The 14679-nt window shown below is 43.0% G+C and overlaps 1 protein-coding gene across 5 annotated transcripts in view; it reads left to right on the plus strand.

The window, feature by feature from the left end:
* The window catches only part of LOC120443608 (von Willebrand factor A domain-containing protein 7-like), a 42764-nt gene extending 31479 nt beyond the window's left edge, over positions 1-11285 (plus strand). The window contains exons 2-12 of one of the 5 annotated variants that reach the window (XM_039622538.1): positions 205-498; positions 2287-2499; positions 3198-3468; positions 3661-3894; positions 4014-4110; positions 5859-6067; positions 6226-6358; positions 6723-6875; positions 7035-7127; positions 7218-7498; positions 9616-10491. In XM_039622538.1, the coding sequence (XP_039478472.1) occupies positions 3796-3894; positions 4014-4110; positions 5859-6067; positions 6226-6358; positions 6723-6875; positions 7035-7127; positions 7218-7498; positions 9616-9762 (1212 nt within the window). In that variant the 5' untranslated portion in view covers positions 205-498; positions 2287-2499; positions 3198-3468; positions 3661-3795 and the 3' untranslated portion in view covers positions 9763-10491. Of the gene's footprint in view, positions 1-204; positions 2500-3112; positions 3469-3640; positions 3895-4013; positions 4111-5858; positions 6068-6225; positions 6359-6722; positions 6876-7034; positions 7128-7217; positions 7499-9615; positions 10494-10580 lie in introns of those variants that run through there. The other 4 variants (XM_039622539.1, XR_005615525.1, XM_039622540.1 and 1 more) reach the window with 4 other exon arrangements.
* Positions 11286-14679: the final 3394 nt, after the last annotated feature.

Genomic DNA, 14679 nt, shown 5'->3' on the forward strand with positions numbered 1-14679 from the left:
AGTTTAGCTGTTGTTAGCTTGCCACATTCTTGCCTTGGTACTAGCAACTGGGAATATATGTGCCATTTAGCCAACTTCTGGTCTTACGGTGACCCCTTGTGGACATTGTAAAATATTGCTGTGTCTGAGTAGATGATGTGTTCTGATTGTTGCTTAGTTATCTTTGACCCTGCTAATTATAGTATTGCCTGTTTCTGTTTCCAGAAAACCATGCTTATAGTCACCAATACTGCATCTGCCACAATTATAAGTGCATATCTGGCTGTACCACAGTTGGATTTATCATGGCAAGCCCTGCTGTAACCAGTTCTTCTGTGAAGTTTCATTAAAGACAGTGAACTAAAAACTCCTGGACTGCTGCAGTCTTTCTGACCGAAGACTTAGGCCAGACTCGTATACACCGCCCTTCCCGTATATATATTCTACACCCCGTGCTCACTGCTCTCTCTCGTCTCATGCTCCTCCTGGGGGAAATAATAGAGGCAGCCATCAAAACACGTAATTCCTGCAGGCATACACTCACTGAACTTTAAACTATGCTAGAAGACTGACGTAGAGTCTCACACAACAATTCCTCACCAAGGAGCGCTCAGCCACACTCTTAAGTAGCTCCCGACGAGGCTTCATTAGCTGCAGGTGTGTGTGCTCATCCGCTTCAGGCGTGGCCAGCCTCCAGACGGGACACACCCACCAGGCCTGCCTGAAACCCAGTGCTCAGCCACACCCATACACACACCCACTTGCCTATATATACACATGCATGGAGAACACAAGAACAGCAGCACAGCGCAGCAAACATACATAATATAAAATGAGTCCACAACTGCTCATGGACCCTGGGTCGCTCAGACCCAGGTCCCTGACAGAGGGGAAGTCAGTATAGGAGTAATAGGCTCTCTCTTTCTAGTCCCTGTCAGTACTCTTGCTGCAGCGTTTTGGATTAACTGAATGCTTTTCAGGGAGTTTTTAGGACATCCTGACGATAATGAATTACAGTAGTCCAGCTTAGAAGTAATAAATGCATGAACTAGTTCTGAGACAAGATGTTTCTAATTTGGGATATACTGCGCAAATGGATGAAAGCAGTCCTACACATTTGTTTAATATGTGCATTGAAGGATATATCCTGGTCAAGAATGACTCCAAGATTCCTCACAGTGTTACTGGAGGCCAAGGTCATTTGAAAAATGTCTTTAAGACATTCCTGCAGTTTAACTTATTGGTGTGTGTTATCTGGATTCATGGATTGATAAAGTGGGTGTCATCTCAATAGCAATGAAAATGTATGCTATGCATTTTGACAGATACTGCCTAGGGAAGCAATTGGTTCTAGCACTGAACCCTGTGGAACTCCAATATTAAACTTTGTCTGTGAAGAAGACTCTCCAGTTACATGAATTATAAAAATAATAAGTCACAAACTGTACTGTTCAGTACAGAAAGAAGCTTTTGTAACACTTGGTTTAGGTGACAGACAGAAATGTCAGTGTGGTGAACTAGATTACGTTACTGCAGGTGAACAGGAAACAGTAACCTTACCTTCAACAACATCAGCACTCTTCTGGTAAACTGCAAAAGTTAGCAGAATTGTTTAGCCTCTTTCTTGCTATAAGTGCCTTCATGGAACCATGTACAATGCACCTGTCCTTCATTAGAACTGCAGCTCCTTGGCAAAGCCTCCCACTGATCACTTTCTATAACACACTAAAATTTCCTCTTGGGTGTGTTTTATTTTGTCAGGGCAGGAGAGTGAGACACAGCAACAAAACAACCGTTGCATCTCTTGTTTCTCTTTCAATTGTAATAATTAATTGTAATAATTAAAATGCCAAAAAAGGCAAAACAAAACAGCATAAGAAAACAGCAACAAAAACACAAAGCAGAGACATCCTGTATTCTATATAACCTTAACCACGGTTCAGTCCTGCAAGCTCAACACCCTCTTTGGAGTTGTCTAGCAACTGATTCCCCTCTTTGCAACGCCTTTGCAAAGTGCTTTTTTTTTGGTTTTGTGAGGAACACAGAGTGTGATACATGGCAAAGAGGGGGTTGGGGTAGGCCTTAGTTGAACAACCTGACTGGTAATATATTCAGCCCTATTGTGGTGAATCAATGCACCGTGCTTTAATGGGGAGATAAGGAGGGGCAATGGAGAGCTATGACGAGATATCTTTTGCTCCACAGTGCACCCCTAAAGCTAAGAAGCACACCCAAGACTATGCAGTATCACCTAAACTCTCATCTGAAGAAAGTGCCTCTAACATTCAGGTCCTGTTTTTTTTGTAGGGGGTGGGAGGGTTTCTATATCCCTGAGGAGCAAATAAGAGACGAGCTCAAGGACGCACAAATGTGAAGACTTTGTTATTTTGTTTCAAAGACGGAAATGTTGTGATTTGCTTCACCACTGACAAGCCTGTGTTGTGGCGTTTCTCTGTACTCTTGATGCTGTGCTGCGTGATCAAACAGATCTACAGAGCTAGACATACAGGATGAACTGAGGTGAGACTGTTTTTACCATGTTCTTTGGTTCTGACTACAGCTCTAAAGAAATATTTGCATTTGTCTGCTAATGTGGAAGCTAATAAAAATAACCAGTATGGCATGAAGTAACTCATACTTCATGCTCATCTAGTGCTCATTTTTGCACTGGAGTCAGTTAACGTATTAGGCTAAAGTGTTAAAAATAGATTAGTTGTGTTGGTAAATGGCAAGCGATTGCTTAAACTGACCTACACTACCAAAGTTTTTGCTTTGTGAAATGTTAAAGTGAATGACTGTCTTTGAATCAATCCTGTGAAAGGAGGAGAGTTTTAATTGAGACCATGACATGGTAAAAGGAACAGGTTGTTTTTATCGGCCTTGTGCTTTGTTGCACTCTCTCCTCGTGAAAGCACAGACTGTGAGAACAATCCCAAAGAATGTATCTGAATTAAGATGAAAAAAACCAAAACAATAGGAGGCTCTGTACAGGCAAGGCTGAGAAAAATCTGAGAGGAGCTGTCGGAGGTGGTGGTAAGAAGCGGGTGATGACAGAATAGTACGCATGGTTGAGTGGCACAGCTTGATCAAATTAGCACAAAACTTTACTGAACAATAGAAGTCGGGTCAGCTCAAATCCTTTCAGTTAAAAAAAAATAATCATGAAGCTTAACAAGAGTGATATCAGGCAAATGACATTTAGTTTTTATTTCATGCAGGTAGGACGTGACCTGCTCACTCTTTCCTCCAGAGCACAATGTCACAGCACAGAGGAATCTGGAGGAGGCAGGTGCACCTGTTTACCCTCCCTTACCGTCTTCTCCTGGCTTCACCGTGCGTGGGTTTCCTCCCTGACTTTTGGTCTAGAGTGCTGACTCTGTCCTGGGACTCACACACTCACCAGTACATTACAGAGCGGGCCATTCTAAATGTTACCCTGGAGACTCTGAGGGGACTAAAAAACACCATGGAAACCATGATAAAGAGGAGGTGAGGTCATGTTTGCAGTCAGGAGATTTACTGAGTAACGCAGCATCAGTGGTTCATAAAGTGTTTGAATTACCACTTTAAGAAAGTATGCAAATTTAACTGAATAACTCTTTCTCACTATGGTGATATTTGAACACAGATGTATTGCATTTCTTTCAAATAATGATAAAAGTCCTGGTCTAACGACTGCAGAGCAGACTGGGCCGTGGATTTTGGAGAGCTGTGGGAGAGGTGGTGAAATCCAATGCAGCCACGGACTTCCGGAGCTCCACAAGGTCTGACCCAGTTTACCACTTTGATTCAGAGCATATTGAAAGTGCCACAGTCATGCTACGACGGTTCTGGACCCACACCGTGCTCTCAGTGCGGGCCAAAGAGTACCAAAGTGCCCGTCATAGCCTGGGTCAGCTATTTCATTCACTGCAGGTAATCTGCCACACAGAACTGAATTTTAATAAGAGAGGGAGGCTTAGCTTAACCTTAGAGATATTTCATGAAGTGAAATGTTATGGCTATGTTTCTGTTTTGAACATCTGCTCTGTCAGGACTTCTACAGCCACAGTAACTGGGTGGAGATGGGCCAGAGTTCTATTTACCTCCACCTGCTTCAGCCAGAGGAGCCAGCCGTGCCTGTAGCTAAAGGTGATTCATGAATGTAACATTACAGGCCCATTTAATCACAAAAAACAAATTTAGTTGTATCTACACATTATTGTAAAGGACCTCTTGACAAGACTAGTTATTGAGGTACCAGCTTTACAGAATTTTTTCATTTTTCAGAATTCCTGAGGTCAGATGGCCCAGGATGTGAGTGGGCGTAAAGGCGTCTGGGGAGGGAACTCAAAACTGGATTATAGATGGCAGACAGTTGGTGTCGTAAACCACCGCCTCTGTTCAAAGATGGTCGCTCACAGTGGACATAGATGGCCTCTTTCACTCCTCTTTCAAACCATCTGTCCTCTCTGTCCAAAATGTGAACGTTGGCATCCTCGAAAGAGTGACCTTTATCCTTAAGATGCAGATGGACTGCCTTCAAGACCTTGAAAAGGACAAAATCATTGACCGCCTCACATATCACCGCCTTTATCCAGGGGATGCCATACCCTGCATTTATGGACTTCCTAACACACACACACACACACACACACACACACACACACACACACACACACACACACACACACACACACACACACACACACACACGGTTATCCGAACTGGGCGTTCATAAAGTCAGCAAAGAGGCACAGAAAAGAAGATCAGACACCGGCGAGGGAGGATAAGAAAGACAGACACAACAACGTTGTCATCCCCTATGTAGCCGGTGTATCAGAGAAACTCAGGAGAGTTTTCTCCAAGCACGACATCCCAGTGTACTTCAGACCCAGCAACACACTCAGACAGAAACTGGTTCACCCGAAAGACAAAACTCCAAAACACAGACTGAACAACGTGGTGTATGCTGTACAGTGCAGCGAGGAATGCCCAGACCTCTACATTGGCGAGACCAAACAGCCACTTCACAAGCGCATGGCACAACATAGAAGAGCCACCTCCACAGGACAAGACTCAGCAGTCCACCTGCATCTTAAGGATAAAGGACACTCTTTCGAGGATGCCAATGTTCACATTTTGGACAGAGAGGACAGATGGTTTGAAAGAGTGAAAGAAGCCATTTACGTCCACTGTGAGCGACCATCTTTGAACAGAGGCGGTGGTTTATGACACCAACTGTCTGCCATCTATAATCCAGTTTTGAGTTCCCTCCCCAGACGCCTTAACGCCCACTCACATCCTGGGCCATCTGACCTCAGGAATTCACATGACAAGGTGGGGCCAGGTTTCACAATGAGCTCACCCGAAACCCTGGCTGATTAGGTCCCACACCCGCTTTCACACCTTGGCTCATGTGATTAGAGGATCACCAGGGGGTCCTTTGTCCCTCCTTGGGGGGATACTCCCACTGGGTTTAAATCTGGGACTCTCGGCCATTTGACCTTAGAACTGAAGAAGCTTCTCGGATGAGAGGTGAAACGTCTTCAAGCAACTCAAAGAAGTCCAGACGCTTTTCTTTGCAAACTCCTTTGACTACGATGACTGAGAACCTTCACAGACATAATGGAATTGTAGTTTTTGTGACTGGCCACACAGTGGTGCTATTGTATCATGAGACCTTTTAACCAAAGGACAGTTTTGTTAACAAAGAAAATAATTCATCCAGCAGTTATACTAATAAGGAGCAAAAATAACATGCAGTCAGATTGAAAGATTGAAAGAACCCCTCTTGTTTGCCTTCTCTTGCTCACTGTGAAATTACTTTGGACAGGGGGACTGCAGTAAAGCAACCTGTATGTCAGTGTACTTGCAGCTCATGCTGATTTTCCCTACAGGTGACTTTTCTCCTTACTGCAACTACACCAAAGAGAGCCGAGGCAGGTTAATGAGGAGGAAGAGGAGAAGCAGAGAACCTTTATCTCCTGATCGTTTTAATCTCTACTCTTCACTGTCCTCCCTGTCAGGAGGATTAACAATATTCACCACCAACTCTGACATACACAGGGTCTCCACAATAGTGGAGGACAACACAGCAGCTGACAAGGTGCCAAAATAAGATTCTTTACTGGAAATTCACTCCAAACTAATTTAGCAAGTTATTTAAGGAACTGAAGCTCACAGTAGATGTTAACTTCACTCATTCTAGTGGTCTTAATTTCCCACCTTCATAATTCATCAACCATTTTTCTTCTCCTACCTCAGGTGACCCTCCTCCATGTGGAAAGTCACAAAAACTTGATGTCCGTTCATACATTTAGAGTTGACAGCTCCGTAAAAAGTGTCACCCTACATGTCTCTGGCACTATGACGGAGTGTATTCTTACCAGTCCATCAGGTAATTTTCACATCATATTAACAACAGCTATGAAGTCAGGGTTAGCTTTTTTTTTTCCATCACGACACTGCATTTTGTAACATACTTTTCATTTGCTTGAAATATCATGTACAGGGTGCAATTTCCCTGTAATTAAATTGAATTTCAGCATATTTTCTTTTAAATTGCAGTATAATTATATTTACATGTAAATATTAAAAGGTATTTACACTACACTGAAATTCAGTTTAGTTACAGGGGAATTACACCATAGATGTATCACACATACTTTAAAGTGTTACCTTGCAAAGATCATTCTTTAAGGTTTTTTTTCTTTGCAATTTGAGGGTAAAATAAACCCAGCTGTTTATGCTTCTCTTCTCAGACCAAAGTCAGTCTCTGTTGAATGAAGAAGGTCCCCTAGCAGTGATACAGCAATTTCAGGGACTGTACCGCATCAGTCTGTTTCCTCCTTTACAGCCTGGCCAATGGAAACTGCAAGCCAAGAGCGATGGGCATCTTACGTTCAGTGTCATAGGTAAAAGAGATAATATCGAGTACATCAAGCAGATCGCCTGGCAGATATTCATTTTCACTTTAACTGCAGTTTTACTGTGGTATGAGATTTAATTTAAAAAAAACAAAAAAAAAAACAACATTTTTTAAAATTGATTTGTCTTGTGATCCACACCATCAGGTGACAGTGGTGTAGACTTCCTGTATTATTTTGCAATTGTAACCAATGAGACACACCCGGGTCTGGCCAGAGTTGATGGTAATCCCACAGCAGGTGAGGGATTTTGATGAATTTACACAATCGTAAGGATTTGTGAGCAAACAATATGTTTCCCGCCTAAGAATATACCTTTCTAATTTTCAGGTGTTCCTGCCTTTCTGGTGGTGGTTGTTACAGGCCTGGGTTCAGATATAGAGGCATCTTTTAGTCATGCAACACTGCTGGGGGCTGAAGGAGAGAGTCTTCAGCAGGTGAAGCTCAACTCCTCATCTTCATCTATCTATTCCTTGGAGGAGCTGGTGGGCTTGGTGGACCCTGTTCCCAGATTCCCCTTCTGCATTAGACTTTCAGGCCAGGACAGCAGAGGAAACAAACTGGAGAGGGTTTCCACAGAGATGGTGGAGCCCACTCACATTCAGATACAGGTAATCATTAGCAATAATGCTGAAGAGGACAGAGGCTGCCTTCTCCTCCAACTTTACTATAGTTCATCTCCGTTACTCTGTTATGTACATCTATTCAATCAATTTTTCTTATATTCTATGTGGAAATTGTTTTGGTTCAGTTATTTCAGAGCTCAATAAATGTAAAGCACTCTTACAGTGTATCAGGAAAGTATTCCCATCCCTTCACTTGTTACACATCATTGTCATGCCTGCTATATATATACACATATATATATATATATATATATATATATATATATATATATATATATATATATATATATATATATATATATATATATATATATATATATATATATATATATATATATATATATATATATATATATATATATATATATATATATATATATATATATATATATATATATATATATATACACACACACACACACACACACACACACACACACACCTCTGGTATTCTTGCCAATCCCTTTCTGTGCCCCACTCATGTATTGACCCATGTGCCTGTTCATCTTAGCTGATCTGATGCCTGACAGGAGCTTCCATGTAGTGCTGAGGCAGGTTATTGGTCGGTAGTTGGATGGGACCGGTCCCTTCTGAGGGTCCTTGAGGATCAGGACCGTCCAACCTTCGGTTAGCCATTTTGGGTGTCTCTCGTCAACTAGCAGCTGGTTCATTTTGCCAGACACTCGTGGAGTGCAGTCAGCTTCTTCAGCCAGTAGGCGTGAACCATTTTGGGGCCTGTTGCTGTCCAATTCTTCATACTAGAGACCCTTGCTTGGATGTCTGCCACCGTGATGGCTACCCTGTTCAGGGAGGTTGCTATGGTCTGCCCTCAGATCCACTAGCCACTGAGCATTGCCGTTATGGGTTGCGTCCTTCTCCCATATGCTCTTCCAGTATTGCTCCGTCTCCAGCCTTGGTGGCGCCGTTCTCGTGTTGTTCCCTTGCCACAGAGAGTACACCTTGGCTGGTTCTGTGGAGAACAGCTGGTTTATTCTCCTGCCTTCTATCTCTCTGGTGTACCTCCTCAAGCGGCTGGCCAAGGCTGTTAGTATTTGCTTGGCAGGTATGGACAGGCTCCCCTGGCTCCCCCTTGCCATAGCATTTATGTTGTACCTCGTCAATCTCTAGCTGTGAGAGCAGTGCCTTCTTCCAAATGTTGGAACACTGAGCTACTAGTTGTTTCGTCGTTAGTGTGGAAGCTGGGTATCGAAGATTCCATAGGTCCCTCATCCTATTCATGTAACCCCTTCCGCCAGGGTTACTATACAGGCTTGACTCCACCAATGAAGCCTGTATGGTAACATGACCAGACAGAAGCCATTCCTCTGTAAAAAGCACATGACAGCCCACCTGGAATTTGCCAAAAGGCACCTGAAAGGCATTCAGACCATGAGAAATGAGATACTCTGGTTAAATGAATTGAACTTTTCTCATCACTGCGTATTACCTGACCGATACCATCCCTACATTGAAGCATGCTGGTGGGAGCATCATGCTGTGGGGATGTTTTTCAGTAGTAGAATCTGTGAAACTAGTCAGAGTCGACTGAAAAATAAATGCAGTGAGGTAGAGACTTTCTTGATGCACTTTCCACTTTGGATCCAGGACTGGGGTGAAGGTTCATCTTCCAACAAGATGACCCTATGAAGACTCTCTAAGACCACTCCTTTGTTATATCCTGGAGTGTCCCAGCCAGAGACCAGGTTAGAACCGGATTGAACATGTCTAGAGGGATTTGAAAATGGCTGCGCATTGATGCTTCCCATCCATCCTAATGGAGGTTGAGAGGTTCTGCAAAGAAGAATGAGAAAAATGAAAACAACCCCAAAATGTCAGTATGGGATATTTTGTGTTGAATTCTGAGATGAGAAAGCTGTAACATGGCAAACTGTAGAACAAGTATAGTGCTGTGAATACTTTCTGGATTCACAGTTTTCTCTGTAAAACTCTATTGTCTTGCTTCTTTAAATTCTGCAGGGCCAGATGGCAGACTTATAAGTTATTGATTACCTCCAGTATCTACGTAGAGGTGTCAGGTGATGACCTTTCTTTGACCAGTAGTCCGTGCAGTTTTGACACAGTCTGTTTCACACATTATTCAGGTGCTTTCTCTTCCTGACCTCGTGCCTGGTCAGAGTGCAGTGGTGAACTTTGAGATCCAAAACCATGGTGCAGCACGGAACTTCAGTTTGACAGCCGATGATGACTGTGGATATCTTCATATGAAAATTTCAAAGATAACACTGTGAAACAGCAACAAAAATTGACCAACAAGATGATTCAAAAGAACTATTAGCTGAAAACTTGGCATATTTTACCATGCTGTGCAGTGTGTGTCATTAAAAAGTGTGAGGAAACTAGACCAGTTGAGGACAAAAGAAGAAGTGGCATGTCCACTTAACTATCCATAACAGATAAAGATGCCTTTAAAGGCCGTCATGAAGCCATCCCCAAGGAAGGGAAACAGGGAAAAGCTTAGATATGCCAAATTATGGACTGAAAATCTATTCATTCACTCACTGGTAGAGGCAAGCTACAGCTGCCCTGGGGCAGACTGACATATCGCACCATCCACCCCTCTGGCCATCACCAGTAGGCGAAGTGTCTTGCCCAAGGACACAACGACCAAGAGCTGGGGATTGAACCAGCAACCTTCCGGTTACGAGATGAGCTTTCCAACCCCATGAACCACGGTCACACGGTTGCGTCTATTTTGCATTTTAAGAAGAATATAAATTAAATGATGGCTGGTTCAAAACTCCGGCACAGTATTGTAAGTATAAGTTAAATGATTTCACAATTCATGTTTTTGCCCTTCAGCTTTCCTGTAGCAGAACAAAGGTCTTTTCGTGACCAGGTGTCCCTCCACACTCCCGCCACAGCTCAGGCAGGGGTGACAGTCACCCTTACACTGACTGTAAATGATCTTCATTCTGCTGACTCAAATTATGCAGTGGCCTACTTGACTGTGGTCCCTCAGGTGAGCGATAAGAGAAACTGCAGGATATTCTGCCGAAAACTTGCTTTTTGATTTATGGTGTGTATGATGATTTTCTCTTGCCTACAGGATTCAGACACGTCCCCACCATCCTGCTCTGCAGCACGAGTCCAATCTAACTGTTCTGCAATTTGCAACGCGACTAGCTGGAGTGTGTCTCTGTCTGTATCAGATATCGGACACTCTGGCCTTGATGCTCTGCAGCTACAGGAGGGTGAAGGTATTCTGACTTTGTTCCACAGGACCCCAACCTCAGAGGACAGCCTTGGAGAGCCTGGCCTTGAGCTGCAACAGACACAGAGGGATAAATCAACAAATGGAGACTACCACCACCACCAAGAACAGCACAACCAAAAGGCCAGATTAGAGACAGGAGGCCCCCCTTTCAATATTTCTGAATGGTCGCTAGATGTATCTCAGCCACTGTTTGTGAGGTACACATCCAGCTGCTGCTCTACTCAGGCAGAGATGCTGGTTTGGGACAAAGCTGGAAACATGAAATGCTGCCATCTAACACCTGGTCAGAAGAGGCAGCTACAAAACAAGAGTACAGAAACCAGTGGGACTGGACAGAAAATGCCCACAGGCTTCTTTTTCTTGCTGTTAGGCCTGCTGTGCTTTCCTCTGCTTTAGCCGTGTGATTACAAATGTTTTGCTGGTCAAAATGATCTGTGGATCACTTGGTACAAAGCTTGTTCTCTGTATTTTCAAGGGCAAAATCTGAAAAACCAATATTTTTTTTTCGTATTGATATAAAATGCAAATTTGCAAAGAATAAAAAAATATTTTATTGCACTTCCTTTTATTTTGCTACAACTAGATTTGTATGCCTGTCATGTTTAAGGCTGTGTGAGAGGTGGATTCATTTGTAGTTGGTGAGGAGAACCAATAACACCGAAGCAAGCTTTAATGCTGATAGATCAAGACATAAACAAAGTCCAGAATCTAAGGAATGAATTACGCAAACAGGAGATATAAAACTCAAAGATTAGTTAGGATACAGGACTCCACAAACACAGAATACACAGACAATATAAAGACAAGGTTATGAGGGGAGTGGGAACCGGTGGGAAACCAAGCTGGAGACAACTAAACAAATGAGATGGAAGGAACAACACTTGTTAAAAGAAAACAGGAAGAGACATACAACTGAATGTGCAAACAAGATTAACTTGACACGCGAAGAAAAGACCAAAAGAGAGACAAGACTGAAGGAACATGAAGTTATCTATAACCAAACTATAAAGGCACAATTTACAAAACCATAAACAGCCAAAACCCAAGCATCACGCCAACCATGACCTCTGTGCATTTAATTATTAGTTATTATTAATCTCTGGCTCTCTTCCACAGCATGTCTTTGTCCTGTCATGGCTGTGTGCAGGCAGGCAGGGAGAAAAGACCCAAAATGCAGGACTCGCGGAGGCAGACGTAAACTCAGAACACTCAGCTTTATTGCTGGATAGCAACAGAACAGAAACCTAACTAAACTGAGAATACAAAAACAAACTAAGCAGGCAGGCTAGCAGACGGAACACAGTTTAAGTGAGGGTACGACGCGACAACGAGCAGGGGAAGACGCAGACACTAAATACAAGAGGTGAACCGAGCTAAGAGGAAACAGCTGGGAGACACGACTGACGCCGATTACACTGACGAGACAGGGAGAGCACAAAGCTGAACACACTGACATAAGGCACAGACCTACAAAATAAAAACAGGAAGTACACGACAGACCGAGATCCAGACGAGACACAGAACTTAACAGATGCAGACTCATAAGCAGACATAATGAGATCATGGACAGACAGAGGGAACACGGAAAGTGGGACCAGGGCAGGCACAGAACAGAAACCTAACAAATGGCAAATCTTAATGAAATACACAATCAGAATAAACAAAAGCATAAGTCTGAGTCACCAGACTCAGGACAATGACAGTCCTTCTACCCTCACCCCCAACCGGTCATGCCAGATTGTTGCCCCTCGCTGAGCCTGGTTCTGCAGGAGGTTTTTTCCTGTTAAACGGAAGTTTTTCCTCCCCACTGTCACCAAAGCACTTGCTCATAGGGGGTCATATGATTGTTGGGGTTTCCTCTGTTTTCTTATATTATTGTAGTGTCTTTACCTTACAATATAAATTACCTTGAGGTAACTGTTGTGATACAGAACAAAAACAAATCACTTCTAAAAACCCAGAAGAACTAATAACTCACAGAAAAACTCAAAATCCTGGAACTTGGATCCAGGATTTGTCCAATGTGGAAAAAACAGAAAAAGTAGAAATCAAATAAAGCAGTGGGTAAATAAATATGGATTGTTTTCACAAACCATCATCATTAATGGCCAAGTTACAAAAAAAAAAACAAAACAAAAAAAAAAAAAAAAAAAAGCACTTCTTAACACATTTTTTTAAAAAGTTTTACGATGATATCATGCAAACAGCTGACAAATTTACACTATTCAGAGTAATATTAAAGAGTAGCCCATAATAAGAATTGACTGATGGTTTTTACTTTTCTTCTCTGAGGTCCATTTATCTAAAAAAAAAAAGCAAGTATTGAACACTTAGTGTCTTTAGACCTTAAATACAATCTGGCAAAGGTATGAAAGCTGGAAAAAGATTTTTGCAGAGTCAGGCACCTTGTTTATGTTTAACTGAAAAATCACGCGCAAATGTACTGAGAAACCTTCCTTTGTGCTTCAGCTGTAGGATTTTAACTTAAATATTTCAACTAAAATTAAACATTTAACTACTTTCCTACGACCCTTGGTAAACCCTGTTACTCAGTTATTCATTTGAAATTCGGCTCCCCCCACCTTCAGGGCCAGCCTTAGAGAACCAGCAGAAGCTACTGCAACCACCGACACAACCTCAAAGTCAAATTAGAGACAGGAGACCCCTTGGTCAAAGTAAAAGTTTGACCAACATAAAAGACTGTGTTACGTTCCCCTGAGGGGTCTAGGCGGTGAGGGGAAGTAACAAAAAGTGTCCGGGTCAGAAAAAGGAGTCAAGGAGGCAAAAGGGTTAAATTAAAGAGTTTTATTAAAGTAGCTCAACTAAAAGAGACGGACAAGCCGCTATCACCATTTAAGGAAAACAAACAAAACTCAAGCGTTGGTCAATACAGTAAAAAGTAAGTCAAAAAGAGAGTAGCTCACTAGCTGCCACCACACTAATGGCACTCTGGCCCAGAGCTCACCTTACCCTGGGCTTAAATACTTTTAATTACCGATGCGAGTCAGGTGTGTAAAGGAGAAAAGGTGGCACCTAAGGCAAAAGAGAGAAGCTGCCAACCCCATCTCAGTGGGTTCACAACATTGACAGAGAGTGGCCCCAGACCCTCGAAACAGTGTCCCATGTGATAGCCAGGGCTTTGGACCATCACATGTGGAGAACCCAGCAGGTAGCTAGCAGGCTTTACTGTAACACAGAAATTTTTATTAGCAAGGGGTGCAGGTCTGAGTGGTGGTTTTATACAAGATCTGTCTCCCTGCAAGTCATTTTGAGGACCTGAGAAATGGTCAACCAGCGGCAGCTCAGGGTTAGTTGACCCCTTACACTGACCACAGGAGCCCCTTAAACAACTATGCCCCAAGTGTGGTCCTTTGCTGGGCCTGACAACCTTGTCAGTTTGAGAACCACGACTGACTGTTTTCAAATCAGGCCTTCTTCCCTTTGGATGCGCTTTCCGCTTAAGTGCCAGTTTCACACAATTAGCAACCACATGGCCAGGCTTGTGACAGAAGAAACACAGTTTTGCTTTGGAACTTGAAACCACCACTTTTTCAGCCTTTCTAGCTGGCTCACTCCTAGCTCTCCAAGATGTAATATGGTGAGAAAGGATGTCACATTCTACAGCATTTGTTGAATGAGTTAGGGTAAACTCATCTGCCAGTGTGGCAGCCTGCTGTAAAGTGATAGCCCTTTGTTCACTTAAATAAAGAGCAACACACTCAGGCACTGTGTTCTTAAAGTCCTCTACCAGCACAAGCTCACGTAACGACCCCAAGTCGTTAACCTGGCTTGCAGAGCACCACCTATCAAAATGCTTCGCCTTGTCCCTAGCGAAGTCAAGATAGGACTGACCCTGTGCCAACTCCAAACCTCAAAAATGCTGCCTATAGGCCTCAGGTACAAGTTCATAGGCTTGGAGGACAGCACTTTT

Source organism: Oreochromis aureus, linkage group 14, assembly GCF_013358895.1.
Source record: "Oreochromis aureus strain Israel breed Guangdong linkage group 14, ZZ_aureus, whole genome shotgun sequence".
NCBI classification, from domain to species: Eukaryota; Metazoa; Chordata; class Actinopteri; order Cichliformes; family Cichlidae; genus Oreochromis; species Oreochromis aureus.